At 34.0% G+C, this 21,621-nt stretch overlaps 3 protein-coding genes across 5 annotated transcripts; 1 reads left to right on the forward strand and 2 right to left on the reverse strand.

Annotated features, from left to right (window-relative positions):
• Positions 1-1,988: 1,988 nt before the first annotated feature.
• LOC120273994 (pentatricopeptide repeat-containing protein At1g02370, mitochondrial-like) lies at positions 1,989-5,364 on the reverse strand. Of its 2 annotated transcripts, XR_005540663.1 has the most exons (3): positions 5,026-5,364; positions 2,360-3,811; positions 1,989-2,267 (listed from the first exon to the last, which is right to left on the reverse strand). XR_005540663.1 is itself a non-coding variant. In XM_039280742.1 (2 exons), the coding sequence occupies exons 1-2, from the start codon at positions 5,296-5,298 to the stop codon at positions 2,573-2,575; spliced, it is 1,512 nt and encodes a 503-aa protein (XP_039136676.1). In that variant the 5' UTR covers positions 5,299-5,364; the 3' UTR covers positions 1,989-2,572. The 2 variants fall into 2 exon arrangements, 1 of the variants encoding a protein (XP_039136676.1); XM_039280742.1 differs by having other exon boundaries at positions 1,989-3,811.
• Positions 5,365-5,511: 147 nt separating this feature from the next.
• LOC120273676 (receptor-like serine/threonine-protein kinase ALE2) lies at positions 5,512-10,128 on the reverse strand. The gene is made up of 8 exons (XM_039280365.1): positions 9,818-10,128; positions 8,917-9,378; positions 8,085-8,459; positions 7,192-7,401; positions 6,692-7,063; positions 6,373-6,616; positions 6,158-6,305; positions 5,512-6,056 (listed from the first exon to the last, which is right to left on the reverse strand). Exons 1-8 carry the CDS (start codon positions 9,831-9,833, stop codon positions 5,685-5,687), a joined length of 2,199 nt encoding a protein of 732 aa, XP_039136299.1. The 5' UTR covers positions 9,834-10,128; the 3' UTR covers positions 5,512-5,684.
• A 7,791-nt stretch (positions 10,129-17,919) lies between these two features.
• LOC120273055 lies at positions 17,920-20,852 on the forward strand. 2 transcript variants are annotated; one of them, XM_039279691.1, is made up of 3 exons: positions 17,920-19,772; positions 20,138-20,269; positions 20,358-20,852. In XM_039279691.1, exon 1 carries the CDS (start codon positions 17,954-17,956, stop codon positions 19,739-19,741), a length of 1,788 nt encoding a protein of 595 aa, XP_039135625.1. In that variant the 5' UTR covers positions 17,920-17,953; the 3' UTR covers positions 19,742-19,772; positions 20,138-20,269; positions 20,358-20,852. The 2 variants fall into 2 exon arrangements, with proteins under 2 accessions (XP_039135625.1, XP_039135626.1); XM_039279692.1 differs by having other exon boundaries at positions 20,166-20,269.
• The last annotated feature ends 769 nt before the right edge of the window (positions 20,853-21,621 follow it).

A 21,621-nucleotide genomic window follows, 5' to 3' on the forward strand; every position in this document is an offset into this window, starting at 1 on the left:
AAATGAAATTAATTTTTTAGCAGGATACCAAACTATGGTCATTTTTCATTATGGGGTCCAAACTTCAATTTGAATCAAAATGATTACCCAACTTTAATTTTGTTTTACAAAGTAATTACCTGAGAGATTCTAACCTATTTTTTTAATGATATAAATGCTGAAAATTCTCTGTCAACACATGCATGGCATACTGTCCGCCCAATTGGCAATTTCATTTTAGATGTTAATAGAAATTGATAATATCATATCATAAAAAATAGGCCAAAATCTCTCGGGTGACCATCTAGTGAAACAAAATTAAAATTGGGTATCCATTTTGATTTAAATTGAAGTTTGGACCCCAAAATGAAAACGGATCATAGTTTGGTACTTTATCAAAAAATTTACCATCATCTTGTTCATGTTCTTGCTTACAAACACACCACATCCAACAATATATCTAAATGTATATATATATATATAACAGAAAATCTAGAGACATCTCACAACAACGGTTAGATCATCATCTAACCATTGTTTTATTATAACTCCACCTCCGAGGTTAGGAACGTCCTGAAAAAACATATTGTCATATATGGCTTTGGCAGTACATTCAACAATGTAATTGCCTCATCATGTTTCTGGTTATGAACACACCACATCCAACAAAGTAAAAGAAAGTATAAAGCTTTGAAAGTGTGGTACATTCAACAATGTTATTGCCTCATCATGTTTCTGGTTATGAACACACCACATCCAACAAAGTAGAAGTATAAAGCTTTGGCAGTGTGGTACATTCAACAATGTTATTGCCTCAACTTATTCATGTTCCTGGTTATGAATACACCACATCCAACAAAATATATTTTTTAAAAAAAAAAAAGGAGAAAGATTTGTAAGTGTGGTACATTCACTTTGCACTTACATGTGCACTTTACTAATGAGGTCCCTCTTCATCTCTACTTTCTCATCTGTCTTGTCTCCTCTTTTGGCCTTATTCACTTCCTGTCTCCTTATCACCACTTCTCCTATGTGCATTTTTTTTAATTTATTTATAGTCCAAAGAAACATTAATTTTCTTTATTTTTATTATATTCCTTTATTTTAATACAAAACTCTAATGTTCTCATTAGAAAATCAATTATATATATCTGATATCTAATGAAACAGAGCATAAAAATAATGTTATAGCAACCACATAAATCTTATGTTTGTTTGTTGATGGGATTTCACTATAAACCTGAAGTTTGAGATACTGTATATCCTCCAAAATTCAGATTTTGAGTCAAAAATAACTCCGTCATCATCCCAGTGTTTATAATCACTAGCTCTGCCAAAATCTAGATATCCAAATACTTCCGAATAATTCCAATCAATCATGTTTACATATATATATATATATATATATATATATGCATTTATAAGTTCGATAATATCGTACAAGTGTTTGGTTCGTGAAATTTGGGGACGCTGGATTTCAAGATACCATTCTACCAGCTTAGAAACACTTTCTAGTTCCAAATCCATGGAACCAAATAAAGATAAGCAAAACACCAAAACTATATCTCTAACAATGACTGCAAGCTAAATAATTACCAGGAGATAAATATGTAAAATCAGGATTCCATAGAGGTATATGTGTAATTAAAAAAAAAGAAGAAGAAGAAATTCCTTCTTTTACAAAGCATAAAGTAAGGAATTAATGCATTTCTTGAATCTTATCCATAAGAATATTATTAGGACCGGGAAGGTCATTGATATTCTGACATGATAAAGTTAATGGTCCCAAAAAGATAGATAGATACTTATGTTTGTCTCAATCAATGGTTTGCAGTTGCCATATGCTTCACTTTCTATAGTGCCAAAGAGTAACAAAATCTTCATAAATTTCATGTGTTAATGCAATGCCAATAAAGGGAAATCCATGGACAAAGAAACCTAGTTTGGTTCTTTAATAGTTCTACATATTAGATTTCACAACATATAAAATACAAAAACATAACAATGCGTAGTAGAAGACTATAGTGTCTTAACCTTCTCATAACAATTTTTAAATTAAAAATTCTGAAAGAAAAGTTGACAATTTCACAGAAAATCTGGAACTTAATTGTCAATGAGGAATCAAATTCCATGTACCTGAAAGTGGGGTCTGTGAACAGGGAGGGACCAGGGTCACGTGGATATCACATGCCCATATTAGCTTTCAGTTTCAGTTTCAGCATCACAGTCACCTGAATCTCACGTGGTTATGCTCTAACGGACAAGATTGAGAGCATGCTGATGTGCTTCTAAGTTTTGATCATCCAAAAAGCAATTCCAGAATAAAGTTGACAGTCTGAACCAGAAATATCTCATAAAAAAATTAACTAAACAAATTTACCTTGCCTCTTTTGAGAGTAATTTCAATTTCAACCCCTTACTTGTCACAAAAACCAGCCAACAGTGTTGTCACAAAGTTCTTTTCATAACAGGCAGTGTCAGAAGCATGTTCTTAATTGAATTCAAACTTGTTATTGCTTGCAATGTCTATTGCCTCAATTATAACCATAGCCTGATATCAGAGTTGACTGATAACTTCATCAATTTTGATAAACTAAGCCTTAGAGATCCTATCCAGCATTTTCTTTGTTTTCGAGCTCAATATGATTTGATCCTCCTTTATTCGTTGCTGAAGTGAAGGCTCTTTCTTACCAGCTGCTGCATACGTTCGAATCAGCGCATCATATGCTCTCGAATCCAAACGTTTGAACTGCTTCAAAATAGCACAAAACTCTTCTGCCCCCTTTACATCCTTTGCTTCCTCGTAATTTTTCAGGAACATTTTCACATGGTCTCCATTTAACTTCCATTTGTCTGGCTTCACATGTGAACTCGCTTCCTTCAACCACTTCAGAGCAGGCCCCATCTCCTGTTTCTTCAAATGGTAATCTATGAATAACTCAGCCGTCTTGAAATCAAATTGGGAAACTCTCAATGAAGCTCCTACCTCAAGTGATTCAGCATCTTTGATCATATCTTTCCTAAGGTAGGCCGCTATCATCAGATTCATCAATCTTACATCATAGGCCACATGAACAGATTCCCATTCCTTAAAGCACCGTTCCATGCCATCAAGATCATCGAGTTTATTTAATGCCTGAAGAATGATAAGATAGCTCATGTTGGTGAGCTTTGGAAAGGTAGTCTTCAAAGTGTTCCACACCCTATTGACCTCCGCTAGGTTGCCAGTGCTTGCATATAAAGTCATTAAAAAATGGTACGGTTCCCTGTCACAGCTGTCGATGAGTTGCTCGAGTTTTTTGAGGGCCGCCTCTGCTTTCTCAAAAAGACCAGCAGCATTGTATATGCCTGCCAGGGTGCTGTATGCAGACCAAGTTAAAGTGATATCAGATGCCTCTTCCATATCCTGCGCAACTTCTTCAACAGAATCAATGTCGCCCTTGGAGGCATAGCTATTCATCAGGATACAGTACGAGAAGTTATCAGGCGCAATATTCTCTGATTTCATCTCCTCAAATTGTCTTTGGGCTTTCTCAGGCTGTCCTAGTTTCATATAAAAGGCCATCATATTATTTTGAACCAGGTTGTTTGAAGCTAAACCGAGTTTCTTCATCTTTTCATAGAGGGGAATAGCCTTCTCTGGCAGCTTTTCATTGCAATAGCAGTTAAGGAGAGCTCCATATGTTTGTTGCTTCTTAGCAGCCTCCGGAAGGCTGGAAAAGTACAACTCTGCTGACTCAATACCCTTGACTTTTGAAACGAGATCTAAATATATTGCATGATTTGTAATAGACAAGTTCATTCCTTTAGTCTTTACCATCCAATCAACCACCTAACAATGCAAGCAATCAAGCAGCTATAAGAACAACTATGTAAACATTTTGGGCAAATATTATACTTGCCACTACAAAAAACAACAATACCAAGAGGAAAACACCGTTCTCTCATTATCCAGAGTTCTGATAATGAATTGATTCTATTAATCCATTGACCTTGTGTGTCCTTTTTATTAAATTTGAGAGGCATTTCTATCTAATTAGGCAAATGATGTTCATTCAGACTTGCATTTTTTGGTGAGGGGTACTTCAAAGCCTCTAACAAAGCGTAATTGGAAGATGGGAAGCACGCGTTCTTAGATTTTCCACAATAAATGGCATGCTAGTCACTTCACTGTATGTGCTAGGGATGATTGCAAACACTCATCCCTGCCAATAATTTTTTTTTTTAAGAAAAGAAAATCTATACCAAGCCTTTAAGATATTTTATATGCAGACCATTTTCAGTTTAATTACAGCAAACTAAGAAGAACAATTGATAAATGAAGTAGACATGAAGAAAAAAAACCTTTTTTAGTCAAAAACTAGCATTTCTTACAAGCTTCCAATCAGAAAAATCTATGATCTCTACATCAACGGCCCTCTTCATCAAAACAACCAAACAAGTAAGATAGTGCTTCACAATTGCTAGCATGCAAAACACTCAAAAAGAAGCTAATTATAATGAATTTAATATGAAAAAAAGTCCCTTTCACAAAAGTTCTGGCATTTCTATTTCTTACAAGCTTCCAATCAGACAAAACCCTAATCTCTACATCAATATCACTCTTCATCAACAACCAGCCAGCAGGTGACATTTCACAATCATTAAACTTCAAAACACTCAGAAAGCAGCCATTTTATCATGAATTTAATAAGAAAAAAAAAAATCCTTCCACTAAAAATACAGCATTCCTTACAAGCTTCCAATCAGATAAATCACTGATCTCTACATCAATGTTCCCCTTCATCAATAATCCAACACCAAGATGGCATTTCACAACCGTTAAAATTCAAACATACAAATAATTATCATGAAACAAAAAAGATTGAACATTTACCAAATGAATCCATTGACCAAACACAAAGTGCCTTCATACATAATAATCTCTAATACCATCATATAAAACGAATTATATAAACAAACCATTAAATCTAACATCATGTAAGCATCTCAAATCCAATTAAAACCAATAACCAATCATCAAAACAACAATTCAAATGGTAATACCTCAAGGGCGCTGCCGTATTTGCCATACTTGCGTAGTTCCTTAACTTGCTTGATGAGCTCGGGGGAAGTGACGGTCTTCCCCTCCCGCACCCACTTATTCAGCACCTTCACCACGCTCCCGTCCGGCGCGCCACCCAGCGCCGACAACCTCCGGTAAAGCGGCCTCAAATCCTTCTTCACCACCGCCGGTGCCGAAGCCAGCGACGACGCAGTGCTCAGCCGCCTAACCGCAGCAAGCGCCAATCTTAGCGCTCGGCTGGGCATCCTCTCCATGATCGATTCTAGGGTTTGCGCTTCAATGGCTGATTGGTTTCTAGGGTTTTAATCCAGGGTTTAAGAACGAATGATCACAGATCGGCTGTTAATCTCAAACAGCGTTAGAAGCTTTCATCATTACGCGGTGAGTTCTTATTGGTTTCCATATGTGGACCCCACATATGATTGAAATTTTCAATAAACACCTCGGATTTTATGGAATTAACATCATATCATAAATCTGTCTGATATCTCAAAATCATATTAATGTGTTCAGCTGGGACAAGCTTTAAACTAAAATGATCGAAAACTATACAAACATTAACGTGCAAATACAACACACAGCTGCCCCGAACACGACAATTCGCAATTACAAAACACCAAATGGCAGAGGGTTGATTCATTCACCGCCCTTCGTGCAGATCTTCAGACAATATTTGCGTCCTAGAAATGTTATCGGTGTCAAACTGGCTTAGACCTGAAAATGGCCCGGATGAAAACATCGACGAAGTATCAGATTCATATGTGGTGGACGATTGTCGTATGTTAGGACGGGCCGATGGGGTCGGCATTGTGTCTTGGTACTCTGTCACGCGCTGCACCATCTTGAGGGACTGCACCACCTCCCCCATTGTCGGTCTTTGGTTTGCTTCAGGTGCTACACAAGCTGCAGCAATCGTGCATACGCGCACGAAGTCTTCTTTTGGATACTTGCCAGTGAGCCTTGGGTCTGCAAGCTCTTCTAATCTATCCTTGTCTCGAAGAATTGGCCGAGCCTGCAACCATGAGGTTATGAATGTATTCAACAGTAACGATCAACAACAAAATGATTTAAACAAGTGGCTGAATTAATCAGGGAGAAAGTTCTAATTCTAACCCAGGTTACAAGGTTCTCCTGGCCAGATGGTTGTGACATATCTACAGGCTTCCTTCCGGTTAATAGTTCAAGAAGAACGACTCCATAGCTGTATACATCACTCTTAACTAATAGATGTCCTGTCATTGCGTATTCAGGGGCGACATACCTGAAATGTGAATTGGTTAGACATGATACCATCAGGATCAGAGGGACGGTGCAGAAGATGGACTCACCCAAATGTTCCCATCACACGGGTAGATAAATAGTTTGCTCGGCCTTCAGGTGCCTGCTTTGCTAGACCGAAATCAGAAACTTTAGCATGGAAATTGTTCTCGAGTAATATATTGGATGCTTTAAAGTCCCTGTGAATCACACAAGGTTGCGAATCCTCATGAAGGTATGCCAGCCCTCTTGCAGCATCTAAAGCAATTTTCATTCTGGTATCCCAATCCAAAGGGCAGTTTGCACCCAAGGGACCTGAAGAAATCAAAGTTCATCAGCATATGCTCAACAAATCACAATGAGAACAGGGAGGAAGAATAAAAATAATACCGTGGAGCCAAGCCTCCAAGCTCCCATTTGGAATAAGTTCATAACATAGAAGGTTCTGTGATGATTCCCTGCTGCAGTAGTAGCCGACTAGTTTCACCAGATTGCGGTGATGCAATCTACTCAGCATCTCAACCTCCACCAAAAATTCTTTATCACCTTGGTGTCCTCCACTAGTAAGTTTCTTGATGGCTACAGCCGTGCCATCACTTAAGACACCCTTGAATACACGACCAAAACCTCCCTCGCCAAGCATGCTTGCAGACTCAAAATTATTGGTAGCTTCTTTAAGTTCCTCATATGGAAGAAACCGGGTGCTTGTGGGATGTGGAAGAGAGGTCTCTATTGAAGTGGCATCCATGGTCCCAGTTTTAACTGCCAAATCAATTTTTGTTTTTCTTTTAAAATAAGCATTACAAATCATAAATTTTGAATGACATTCTTCATTATACTTGACAGAAGGTTAGAAAAATATTACAACACTGGAAAGTTGAAAACTATACCTGTTCCTTTTGTAACAACCTTCTTCTGCTTCCGTGATGTGCATGAATAAATAATTAGTGCAGAGATTATGACGACCACTAGACCACCAGCACATATAGCAAGAATTATAACCAAATTCGAGCGTTTATCATCACCAGTATTATTGCTTGGGGTATGTGAGGATGACACAGAATGTGGTGAAGCAGAAGGTGACGCAGCCAGTGTTGGAGCTAGACAAAATAAAAGTGGCTATCAGTACAACATATATGTATGGAAGTCTTCTACCAGCAGAAGCCCAGAAAGAAAGGAATATAGACTGCTCAATATATATAGATAGGTTCATAAACGAATATCAGAACAGCTGAAAACTATCAAATACGAGAAAACAGCAAAAAAAATAAACCATTCCTTCATAGGAAAATAGAATAACAAAATGATCACAAAATGGGCATCCATCTAAATTCTATGTAAAAAGATCCAACATCTTTTGTCTAATAGTTAAGTATATTAGTAGAAATAAATATGCAAGGAACTGCCAGCAGCAAACTCACAAGTTAAATCATTTCTCTTGTACGATTTCTAAAGTAATGACTGTCTTGCAGGAATCAATAATAACATGTCAATAACAAAGGACCGCATCAGTGGACTAACAAAAATGAAAGCCTTTCAAATTGAAGAGCGACATCACAATTTATATCGCCTATGCATGATTATTCAATGTCAGTTTCACAATAAATTGGCATTAAACAGAACCTTGGAAATAAAAAAGCAATTAATATGGCAAAAATGCAGTTGAGCACAAGACAGCATGCAACACAAGTTGGAAACAGATGTGATAAAGGTAAATGCTGCAATTGATGATTTTAGATATTTCTAGTAATGCAAGCTTTAAGACAAGGATGCGTCAAGTTACCAGGAGTAGGAGCCAATGGCTTAAACCATGTCAGATTAATAAGCTTGTAGTCACCAACTAGTGCAGGATCGATATGAACCTTATGCATCACAAGTGAATAGTTCATAGCACGCACTTGGTCAGCAGAGAAACTTATCCCTGTATGCGGTGCAATGTCCATTGTGATATTTAGCCCCGAGACACCAACAACGTAAAAGTTGTCAATCTCAAATTGAGAAACTAGTAGGTTGAGTTGAGAAGCCAGTTCATCAAGAAATTTATTGCTCCAGTTTGAACTTAGAGAAACATTTCCAAGAAACAACTCAACCTTTACCGGGTATACACAATGGCAATCTTTGATGCCCCGCCTCTGTACCATATTTGGCCCACAGCATCCTAGAAAAAGCAAATATAAACACACTATCATTAATGCAAAAATTTATAACAAATCAATGTACATGACCAATAAAATCATGCTATCGTCCATAAAATTCATGTAGATGAGAATATTACAAATCAATTTTATGCAAAGCAAATCATATTCTCATAAAATTCAAAAATCATCAATCAACAATCTAGCACTAGATGACTGAGGAATTAAATCTCACCAAGCATATTGCCTCAGATAAGATGCTTCAGTTGATTGGGTCTCAACAATGTGTTATACTATTCATCATACTGATAAAAATAGCATTCGTACGAAAATTGATATAAAGATGATACCTTGCTGTTAACATATTAAAGATGGCATCATGAAAGCCTCCGTACTCCAAGGAAATTTGGCACACTATACAACATGATTTTAAAACAAGCAGAATAAGCATAAAACCAATCAGAAAAGAGTATGACTCACCAGAATGAGGCGCAAATGGAGGCTGTGCTAAACCAGATGGAACTGCACTCGAGTTAGAGTCCGAGGGGGCAGGCTCCCCAGATGGAGAAGGTACCAAGGCTGTCCCAGGAGCAGAATTTTGATTCCTCTGCATTGATGGTTTTGACAAACGTGATGAACTAGAAGAAGGGTGACCAGCAGTTGTCAATGACCCATAATCAGGAGGAAGAGCCGGTGCTGGCACAGGTGAAGGGGAAACCCTTGGTGAAAGGCGCTTCTGGTGTTTCCCTCTAACCAGAGGTAGACTCACTGGCAATGGAAGTTCCAAAACAACCGGGGAACCTCTGGGATGAACAGAACTCCACCCAGTTGATGGAGCAACAACAGGAGCTACCAATGCTGCCTCCGATGGATCATACCATAACACCACCAAAATCAACAAACTAACAAGTAAAGACAATCTAGAGAAACGTCCCAAAAACCCTGGATGCCAGAAGAAAGAACACCATTGGTAAGCAGCCTTGAGGTGATAAACTATTCAATGGAACAGTTAAATTAAATGCTCCACAAAACAGACAAGTTGCAAACTTGCCACTAAAAATACAATAAATAAGACAATGGCCATCACAAAACTCGCCATTTGCACTCATTCAATGGAATGAGACAAAAATTTTGATCTGTTATAGCCCTGATCAGTGATCTCTGAATAAACTGAGCGATAAGTGCTTGACATAGTCAGTAAATCAAGCAAAACATGCGAGGAAAAAAACAAGCAAGAAACCCTGGATCAATCCAATCACTCAAAGGCCCCAAATTTCCAGCTCAAATTGGATCAAGACAAGATTTTTGAAAACATGAAAACAAAGAATAGAACACCTTTAACGAAATTAAACAAAGAAATCGTCCAGGATCGGAAACAAACCATGAAATCCCCACATCGTCGATGCCCTCTGGAGCTCGACGAGTTCGATCTGGAGAGAAGACGAGAGATCATGGGGCTAAAAACTGGATCAGCAGGCGAGCGCAGCTGGGTCAGGGAAGCACGAGATCGGACGAACCGGCGCTGGAGTGGGGCAATCAGGAGACGATGGTTTCAAAGATCGGAGAGAATTCAAGGGATTCAAGCCCATGGACGCGGGTCTCGATAGGGAAATCGCTAGGGTTTTGTGGAGCTCTTTGGTCCCAAGCGAGAGCTTCTCTTCTTTTTTTTCCCCCTTTTAATTAATTAATTATTTTTTTTTCGGTTGAAATCGGTCGGAATTGAGACAACGCGCCGACGTTGCCATTTATTTTTAAAAAAAAAATAATAATTTTTATTATTTTGTAATTTGAAATTCCCAAAAGACCCTTCAATTAATGAATATTTTCTTTGTTTTTATATTTATATTTATTTATAACCCCTCAAATTATATTAAATGCTTTTTCAGTTAATTTATTATTTTCTTTATTTTAAAATATTTTGTACAATTTAAATCATTATATTTTTATTTTTTATTTTTTATTTTTATTTTTTTAGACGAAAGATAATACAAGAGTTTGGCTTTTTATAAAAATATTGAAGTTAATTTTACTATGAAAATTATAATTTTCTTTCTCACATTTAAATATAATTTTTATATAAAGGATTTTATTTAATTTTTAGAGAGAAATACAAGGACAAATTTCACCAAAAATAAAATAATATTTATTTTTAATGGATAAATATATTTTCAAGTTAGATCCAAAATTTTCAAGGGTATTATTGTCCATTTAAGTGAAATTTGATCTTTGTCTCCCTAAAAGATTTCCTTGGGCGAGTTGGGCCCCCTATAAATGTCACATATTCTTCAATTTTTTTTTTCTTTTTTCTTTAATATATTGTGATATTTATATTGCACGAAGTTAATTTTAAATTTTTATTTTGGATTATTATTAGAAAATTAAAAAAGAATAAAAAATAGACCATTGTGCTCAATGTGCAAGCAATGTATCCATTTCTCAAATGGTCCCTCCATGCCATGTAATGTGCTTTGTTTTATATCTAACATTAAAACGGGTGAAAATTACTACTAAATACCTCTTATATTTTCATTTTGATCATATAAATGACTTTTATTTATTTATTAACTTTTATTATTTTAAATTTTTAAATAAAATTTTGTGTTATTAATATGTTAATAAAGAATTGTTATGATAGCGACAGTGGTAGGGGCGTATGCTGGATGGAAACACACTGTCATGCGCGTTCGTTAGAGAATACGATAGAAATAAATTTATAATTTTAATTTAATTTGAATTTAAAAGTACAAATTTTGAAAATCACTGATGTTTTGATCCAGTTTCCATCACTTTAAAGGATTTTTTCCTTTATAAGAAATTGGGAGGGTTTGAAGATCACTTGTTGCTTTCCTTAAAAAACTCAATTAAATTTGAAAAATACTCATCTCAAACAAACTCATTGACATGAGCTCTTTTTAATGTTCATATATAGTGCAAATTAGTTGACTTCCCTTGTCTTATTTCACCTAAATTTTTATTTTCATTGATTAAATTATATATATATATATATATATATATATATATGAATTTTTTTTATGACACGTATCTTTGTTTTAAAATTGCTCTAAATTGTCCGTATTTGTATATTCACATCGCACTTATATGATTGCAAAAAATAATACTAAATATTTTTCTACTAATTAATTAAATCAAATCACTTTTAAAACTATAATAAATTCAAATATAAAATCCAAAATTCATTTTGGTGAAAAATAAAATATAAATTTCTAATCATTTTTTAATATGTATATGTTATTTTAAATTTTTTTTATTATACAATTTATTGAGGATAAAATTACACTGAGCAAATGATCTTTTTGATCTATTATCACTAGGTACTCTGCATTATATATTTGTATCCTATTGATAAAGCTGGGACGAATCTCATCTCATGTGAGGTGAAGAGGTGCATATATATTGAGAGATTAACTCAACATCTGTGCACGTTTCTGACGTAGCTTGTCCATATTTCGTTCAAAAAATAAAATAAAATATCATTAAAATTTTAATCATTAAACATAACATAAATTTTATATAAAATATTGATTATCATTAAATTATTGTTAGTGGGATGTTAGTAAGTAATTTTTTTTTTAAAAAATATATATAAAGTCATGATGGATGAAGAATAATGTAATGGGAGGATAAATTTATTCTTCACAATTATGGCATGAATGATATTATATGTTGAATTTGATAATGAGACTAAACTTAAAAGGCAAACTTGGACAATATTTTTTATCTCATGTGTCTTTTTGACCTTTTTGAACAAACCAAACATATGATGTTATTAATTGGAATCAAAAGTAGTAGACAAAAATTAGCACATAATTAGTAAGATAAGAAAAGCTTTTATATGGTTGATTCCATCATTTCACTATAAAAAGCAAAAAAAAAAAACCCCCTCTTTTAAATCATTTTGTTAGAGAATATATATATATATATTATTTGTTGGTTCAAATCTCAATCCAAACTCTCGTATCTTCTTAATTGAAGATGACGATGATAGAATAACTTTGCGAAAAATATAAAATACAAAACTCACAAGAGTTGATATTTTATTCCCTTATTTGGTTAAAAGTATGCGTATTCAAGTTTTTCTCATCAGTCTACTTTATCCATAAGTTCGTCGAATCTTGAACCAGCCTCATTATCTTGTTATTCGAGGATAAAGATGATGAAATAACACTAAAATAAATGTCATAATTCATTCTTTAAATGTTATATAACAAAATATCTCATTTATTTTTTTGATTAAATGTTGATTGTTTGAGTCTCCTCCCATTAGTCTAACTTATTCATTGGTTCATCATATTTTGATCCAATCTCAATAACTTTGGAATTATCATCATATATCATTTATTTTAATTTTTTTTTATAAAGTATTAATATCACTAGAGTTGATATCTCAATATCCCATTTGGGTGTTTAAATTTTCTCCTCTCAATGGCATCTAATTCTCCCCTTTGGTTAAAAGTTGCGTTCAAATTTAATCTAACTTATTCATATATTCGTCACATATTAATCCAATCTTACAAAACCAGATTATAACTTTAACATGGTTATCATATTTTATTTCTTTGAATTTTTTATAATAAAATACAAAAATCACTAGAATTGGTATCTCATTCTCCCACTTGGGTTAAAAGTTAAAAATTCCAATCTCCTCTTCATCAATTTGGGTGGTTCACATATATGTATGTAGATATATATAGATACATATGAACATATATTGATGAGAATATTTTTTGAATGGGAATCAAATCAAACTTTGGGGGTTTGTGGTGTGCTTTTGGGTGAGTTTCATTGAACCAAGATTTGATTATATTATGTTAATAGAAAAGCCAAGAGCTTTACATTGCAAAGTTTGTGTGTGCTTATGAGAGACAAGTGAGGGACAAAAACATACTTAATAGAACTTTTGAAAAGAATGGCAATTAAAGTAGATTAAAGAGAATAATTTTATATGAAGACATATAAGAAAAGAAAAAAAAAAAAAGGAATCAATTATATGTAATGAAAAGAATGGGAATCCTAGGCTCCTTTATTTAGCTCCTTTTGATGGAGAATGTTGGAGTGAGGGATAAAAGGAAAACAAAGATAAGTTTTCTTTAATAAATAAATTTTCTCTTCTTTCCTTTTCATGATGTTTTTGTTTTGAAGATAAGAGCTTGGTGTGCAATCATCATAGACTTTTCAACTGAAAATGATGGTTAGATGGAAAGAAAAATAAAGATTTTTTTTAATAATTAAAGTAAAATAACAGATAATATTGGTCCCTAGACCCAAACTTTATGTTTAATTTTTGTCATAAAATAAAATTCTTTTTAGAATAATATTTTCTGTTATAAAAAAACTTATTTTATTTGATTTTAAATCTCTCCCTACAAACCACAATGATAGAATTTAATTAAATTGCATAATAGTATAATAAAGGAAGTGATTTCAAAGAGAATCACTTTAAGGACAAATGCAACAACTAGTGAGGAGTATGCATACAAATTAAGAATTGATCATTTAGATCGTACATCTCATCAAGAGACGTAGAGTTTTGGACTAAAAGCCTGTATCCAGTAACTCATTATCACCACATGTTGTACGGGATTTGAACTCAGGACAGTTAAAAGTCTTAATAATTTTTGGAGTGGACACTGTTGGTTAGCATTCTCCAATATTTTTTTGTGTCTATATAATATATAATTATATTGAAGAACACCTAAAACCTCTTGCCCTGTTTATATCTAACGGGTGAAGATATTAATTTTTAAGATGAGATTCATTTAGATTCATATTTAAATTAACTATCGGGATCCTAACTTTATAGTTAAGTTTTATATTAAAATTTTTATTTTAAATATTGAACCACATTTTTAATGTGAAATTAATCTTAACAATTATATATAAATCAGTACTAAATTTCCAATCTATTGTTTTTCTTCTAAATACAAGTACATTAACAAAAGATAATGCCATAGTAGTACTTTCTTGATTTGTAACATAGAAAACCTACGATTTATGTTATAAATTTGATATAAAACAATAGCCATGAATTGTTAATAAGAAAATTGATTTTTTTTTTTTTAGTTTATTGACTTCAAATTGCGAAAGTAACCACATGTCCATAATTTATAGTATGATTAGTTAAGATATTATTATAAGGTTAACAAAACTACAAACCCATTATATATATATATAATATAAAATCACTGTTTAATTAGAAATATATATATATATATATATATACACATATATTCTTAAGTTTTTTTTAAGATCTCAAGATAATTGAGAAAGTTCTTTGTGTCCAAACTATGCCCGCATTTTTTATAATATTTAATAAATTATTTTTTAAATAATATGGATAAATAATTATGGAAGTCAAATGCTTCAACGTTCAGGCATTATTATAGTGATATTAAATTTTTTAAAATTTATTTTTTATTCTAAAATAATTCTTTAATTATTTTTATAAAAAAATACATACTTAGGCTTGCCTTTTTTTCTTTTTGGCTTGCCTAATGTATCATTATTTGAATTATATTTTTTTGAATTAAATTTTTTTATATATATATATATATATATATATATATATGCTCATGCACATATTAAAAATATATTGCTTTAATTCAAATTAGGAATCGCTCATTTTTCAATATCTATAGATTCAAATTATTTGTTATTATTATTATTTTAAAAAAATGGGTAAATCACATGTATTAAGTAAAAAATAGAAAAATATGGTACAAAACAAAAAAAAAAGGCATTTATAACTCAATTAAAATACAAAATATGAGAGGAAAAAACTAAACAGTAACTATAAGTCTACAAGAGGAGAAACAAAACACTAAAAACATTAGATAAGACAACAATTAAAAAAAAAATAACATAAAACAAATAAGAGAAAAAAAGAGTAAGCAAGACAAGACATTGAGAACACTAGACTGCTTTCAAATGATGGATTCAAATTATACTAATGAGTGTTTAAAAAAAAAGTGGAAGATGAAGGTGTAGTGTTAAATTTATTTTTAATATATTTAGTTTGATATATAAAAAAATTATTGTATTTGTCTAAAATATAATATAATCAAAAAGTTTTTAGCTTGTTGACATTAACCCCACTACATAAAATATTGGTGACAGGATTTAAGAGCATTGAGTTTAAGAGCCTGTTTGGATGCATAATAAATTTTTCCATAGGAATTTTATTCCATAGAATTCAAATATGATTCCGGTGGAATTTATTATGGAAAAAATTCCTACATAATGGTGTTTGGATATGCATAGAAATTTTTTCATAGGAATTCAGTAGATCAACTCTGTGCATCAACTATCAAAAGATTTATAGGTCATGCTGGCAAAATGAAAATTTTATGTACCTTTATCAATCTTTGCTTCCTAAACCAACATTTTATAATGGAGAAAGAATACACAAAATAGATCACAGATAGCACACTAATGGGGTTAATGTGATTTTGCATCATCTTACACCATTCATTACCCAACCAACACTCTAAAACAAACATTCATCATACCATTACCCTTGTGCAGGGTTGGCCAAGAAGAATGAAAGTTTCCTGAATTTGGACTACTAAATTGCAGCACATCAATCTTAATTGATTTCAGCAAGCAAGAAAGTGTTACTACATTTGGGCATATGATATTTTCTTTTCAACTGTGACAACCTGTCACTTGATAAAAATATAAAGTTGTATCAACTTTAAACTACACCTCTTGTTGCTATAAAAGAACAAATTATTTCTCCAAGGACACATCCGGCAGGACAGAATATCATATATTATAGGCATTGCAATCTATGTAGGAATATAAGAATGTTAGCAATAAGGAAATATGCAAACACATTCATTTAATTAAATAAGATGATGCAACATCACACACCCACCATACAGGTCTCTAAGGAACACATATTACTGTGCATTGAAATGCTTTCATTTTTTTTACACTCTCCAGTGTCTCCAGCTAATTAATTTGAGACCTTCAACGACCATAAGGACGACCATTACATGAGTATTGAAAACATACAAAGGATAGTATAAACCCAATCAATATCTAAAGTATAGTCTGAATCTAAAGGATAGTATACATGGATACGATAGTAATTAAGGGTTCTAAGTTATGGGTGCAGATTTATAGTCTGAATCTAAAGTATCAAATTTGTGGCCTGTGTGCATGCTTAGATATATGTTTGCCACATTTATTAAAAAAAAAAAAATCAATATCAATAAAAATTAGACTTTTAAGCATCACAACTGTATTTTTAGAAATACTAATGACAAATTTTAGTAATATTAATAAATTTTATTAATTATTAAATTTACTTATTTAATTAATTATGTATATTTTTTGGAAATAGGTTTACAAAATGTTCTAAGGTGGTTAGCAGGGAAAGAGTCTTTATCCTCCCTCTAGCCAAACATTGTAACATCACATCACTAGTATCATGAAAAGGAGTTAATCCTTCCAACTTCTTGGCAAAGGGAAGAGTTACATCACTCAGAAAATTCATCTTAAATAAATAAAAAAGAATAAGAAAATTTTGAATATTGTTTGTTTCCTAAGTTTTTTTTTTTTTTTTACCAAAATAATGTTAAATATATAAACGGCTTTGAACTAGAAAGCACAAGAATTTGGGTAATTTTTTTATTTTTTTTCAAAGTTTGGGTTATATATATATATATATATATATATATGTATATGATAAAAAATTTTCTAGGGACGTCAGGAAGAGTAAGGATGAGAGAGATAGTCATATATTGGCGCATTAATAGTTCCCGATCATGGTACCTGGTTTGTAATGATTGTTCTGGTGTTTTTTAAATTAGGGCGTGCACAAAATCGAAAGGTCTTTAGAATGTATATATATATGCACTAATAACTATCTACTCTATTGATATTGATATTGGGTCTTCTATCTAGGGTGGTTGTTCAGTTGAAGGGGTGTGTTAAAATTTATCTCGTGGTGTTGTTGAGCTCAACATCTTACGTGTGACATTCTTGACACATAATTTGTCGAAAAAAGTCATATATATATATATATATATATATATATATATATATATATATATATATATATATATATATATATATATATTACTCTTTTGTTCTTTTTTAGTTGTCATTTTTATGTTCCTTTTTACTTGTCATATTAGAGACTTTGTGCAGCATTAAATAATTTTTTATAATTTTCAATAAATTAAAATCAACTAAGCATTAAATTATATTCTCTACTAGTGGGGTTTTAAATAGGGGTAATTTTAAAAAAAATAATGGATTTTTATATAAAATATTGGTAATCAACTAATTTTAACTATTTTTTTTTAATCTGTATGAATTAGTTAAATGTGACAACTAAAAAAGAATATGGAGTATATGTAACCGCTAAAATAAAAAAATTATAATATATAAAAAAATTATTATCTATATATATAAAAATCCCATTTTATTTATCCCTATCTAAAACCCTGGCAAAACCCCTGAATCTCATCTCCTGCTCCAAAGCTCTTCAATGGCGTCTCATCTCCTCCATCTCCTCCCCAATCCCTTCATCTCCTCCTTCAATCCCAAGTACCCAAACCCTAATAAGAGGACAATCCAAACCCTACGTTCAAATCCTCCATCAATCCGAGCTTCCCTCCCTCCCCATCCCTTCTCCTCCCCTCCCTCCTTCCTCCCCCTCCCCAAACACCCTCCTTTCATCGCCGCTGCCGGCCGGAGCAAGAAGAACCCTGCCGGACGCATGGAAGGCAACGCCGAGATCCGCCGCCAAGCCAAAATCGCTGGCCGCCGTCGATCCCGCCGCATCGCCCAAAACCTCTTCTACCGCAAGTACGGCCCCAACGCCAACAATCCCGACCGGTTCTCTGACGAGGAGCTCCAGATGATCGGCCTCGGCTACGACCGCATGGTCCGGTTCATGGCCCCCGACGACCCTCGCCTTCGCCACCCCTACGACTGGTACAAGTACGGCCAGTACGGTCCTTACTCTTGGCGCGGCGTCGTCATCGGTCCTCCCATCCGCGGCCGCTTCTCCGACGAGCGTGTCACGCTCATTGGAGAGGTCCGCGACCACGAGGAGTGGGAGCTCATCGAGCAGTTCGATATGTCGTCGGAGTTCTCCGAGCGGCTTGAATCCATGGATAAAAACGTCGGCTTTCGCTACTTCTGGGTGTTCGTCCGGCACCCTAAGTGGAACTCCTCTGAGCTGCCATGGCAGCAGTGGACGCTGGTCGCCGAGGTTGTGCTCGAGGCCGGGAAGGAGCGTCTAGATAAGTGGAGCTTGATGGGGCGGATGGGGAACAAAGCGCGCGCAATGGTCACCCAATGCGCCGCCTGGTTCCGGCCGGACATCATCTATGTCAAGCGTCCTATGTACCAGTGCCGCTTTGAGCCACAAGAGGATTTCTTCAAGCTTCTCGGACCACTGCTCGATCCCGAGACCGAAAGTCAGTACCTTTTTGAACTGGAGCGTGAGGATGGGAGGATTGAATTGTGTACTTACTTTGCAGGGCTTTGCAAGATTGTGAGAGTGAACCCCAAGTCTTATGTAGATGATGTTGTAAATGCCTACGAGAAGTTAAGTGATGAGAGGAAGTCAAAATGTTTGGAGTTCTTGCTTGGGAATCATCCCATGGAGCTCTTGCATCCTTGGACTAAGGAGTGGAAGGCCAAGTTGGAGGAGTTGGAGCTTGGTTGTGATGCTCCTGATGACAGTGATGATGATTTGGGTGATGGAGATGAGAACCGGATTACCGATTGGATTGAGGAGGAGGATGGGGATGGGGATGGGGATGGTGATGGTGATGAAGTGATTGATGTTGGAGAGAATGTGGATGATGATGATGATGAGCCCAAGGATCCTGAAGAGCCTGAGGAGAATCCGGAGTATTGGAATGAGCAGTGGGAGAAGGCGATTAGGAGTCCGCAAGAAATGGAGAAGTTGGTGACGAAAAGTTTGGAGATATCGACAAAGTTATACAGTAGTCAAATGGACCAAGAACAAGATATGAGAGCAAATGAAGTAGGAAATAGAAGCAGTGTGAGTGTGGATTTGGAGGAAAGTAGAGCAGAACAGGAGAATGCAGGATATAAAGGTTCAGCTGATTTGGATGAAAGTAGAGAAGAATGGGAGAATGTAAGATATAAAGGTGGCAGAATGAAGGCTAAGAGAAGCCGAGTCCCGCCGGAGTTGTTTTTGAGAGCTGCCGTCCGGCCCTTCACATACCGGAATCTTGTGAAAGAGATTGTTCTTACGAGACATGCTATTGTTGAAGGAGATATCACTGTAAAGGACTAAAAGGAATTTGCCAAAGATAAAACATTTCCTGGTAGGTTCACAATTTAGTGATTTCACTAGTATTTCTTCAATTAAAACTGGTTATTTACTAGTGGCATGTATGTAGTAGTTACACTGTTAGACTTGTTGATATCTCTTGATATGGTATTACTGTTGTGTTGAATGCTATACATTCTGATGAATGCTTATTGAGTTTATTCTTTACAAATGAGCAGGTAGTGGTTTTTTTTTTCCAGAACAGTTGATGTTTATTCATGTGCTCTTTAGTTCATTGAATTTCTCCTCTTGCAATGTCTTTTTATAATTTTGAACTGATGTAGTTATAAACGATTTATAATAGCCAAGCATTCTAATCACATTTGTTAATGATAACAAATTTCTTGTTTGTCACTTAAGTTGTCTGATGCCAACTCCGTCTTTGAAGCTAATGTGAAAGCAACCATGGCCAACATTTAAACAGCAATTGCCACTGCCAAGAAGGCAAAAGATGACCCTTCTCTGGACTCTTCAATGAAGCCTGAGCTCAATGTATGTATGGGAACATCAATTAATTAAACACTTACCACATTAATACACATTTAAATGGTCAATTGGTCACCATGTGGGTGCTTTGCAGGTTTCTGTCGAGTTCCACATGAGTTCTCTATTCAGGTACAAAAAAGTTCTTGAAGATGATGGCTAACATTGTTGGGCAGGCATTCAGGCAGGTTTGGCTTATATACATCATTCATTATACAGATGCTGCAAATCCCATATTCTTGGTTGTTCTTCGTGCCTTTGATTCCTACCAATGATGACCTCCGATAGATTGCTCTCAACTGCATTGATTTCAGCAAGATCATTTCTGATGAGCATTAGTACTCAAACTTGATACTTTTTTGATGTCTCCCCTCTATATAATATGCTTTTATCTTGTTTAGTTTGATTTGATTTGTCCCTATGGATGTGTATTAGTGCATTCTTTTAGATATACAAGGGAGTGATTTGTGATGTTCTTAAGTTCCTCATCACTGAATCTGATTGCAATTGATGTTTTTAATTGGCAATATATAAACTTTTGTAGCTCAACAATGTTCATGTTCACTGTGTTGAACTTTGGGATGAAATTGAAATCTTGGACATGTTGTTGGGCTTCCATTTTGTCAATTCTTATATCTGCTCTGAGAGCAGTGATGATGTTCGCAGATAATTAATTTATTAATTTCTTCCTCCACTTGAAATGCCGAGATTTGTAAATACTGCATTCATTTCTGCAGAATTGGCGCGAGTTCTTTATTATATCATCTCGGACAACCAATTTTGCATTTGTTTTTACTCAAAATACTATATTTCGTGATTACGCCAGTAACTGTTTAGTCTAGTGGCATTGGATTTTCTATATAAGGTGTTTGAATTTCGCTGAGAAGACTGATTTAAATATCAGCTCTCACAGAGTGAGAGCATTCGTGTTGTTGAGTTTCTGGTGGCGTTTTATACTTGTGCTTGTCTTGGACATGTGGTTTATTCGTATTCATTAAAAAAAAATTGTGATTAAAGCCACACTTTACATGTGCTGATGGAAAAAAAAAAAATTATTGCTAAAAATTAGGATTTAAACTTATAGAATATGATAGATCACTACAACACTGTGGATTAATCAAAGAAACTATCAAAAGTTTACTTTTTTTTTTTTTAGTAAAAAAAGTTTACTTATTAGTATCCACTATCCAGTAGTCAGTAGATATAATTAATAGTTTTCAAATGGAATTTACCAAATAATAATAATAATAATAATAATAATAATAATAAAGTCAAAAAAAAAAAATCTTTAACTAAAATTAAAATAAATAATAATTAAATTACTATTTATATTATATTTATATATATATATATATATGTAT

The sequence above is a fragment of the Dioscorea cayenensis genome, chromosome 12, assembly GCF_009730915.1.
Source record: "Dioscorea cayenensis subsp. rotundata cultivar TDr96_F1 chromosome 12, TDr96_F1_v2_PseudoChromosome.rev07_lg8_w22 25.fasta, whole genome shotgun sequence".
NCBI lineage: Eukaryota > Viridiplantae > Streptophyta > Magnoliopsida > Dioscoreales > Dioscoreaceae > Dioscorea > Dioscorea cayenensis.

Bases quoted from the DNA above. Each gene is read 5' to 3' on its own strand.
- LOC120273055 (XM_039279691.1), top strand. From the start codon at position 17,954: ATGGCGTCTCATCTCCTCCATCTCCTCCCCAATCCCTTCATCTCCTCC.
- LOC120273676 (XM_039280365.1), bottom strand. The intron at 7,402-8,084 runs GTAACTTGACGC...TATTTTGTCTAG, and splicing joins GCCATTGGCTCCTACTCCTG to CTCCAACACTGGCTGCGTCA. The intron at 7,064-7,191 runs GTATAGTTTTCA...TTGATTTGGCAG, and splicing joins GGTTGTTACAAAAGGAACAG to TTAAAACTGGGACCATGGAT.
- LOC120273994 (XM_039280742.1), bottom strand. From the start codon at position 5,298: ATGGAGAGGATGCCCAGCCGAGCGCTAAGATTGGCGCTTGCTGCGGTT. The intron at 3,812-5,025 runs GTATTACCATTT...TTGCATTGTTAG, and splicing joins AATACGGCAGCGCCCTTGAG to GTGGTTGATTGGATGGTAAA.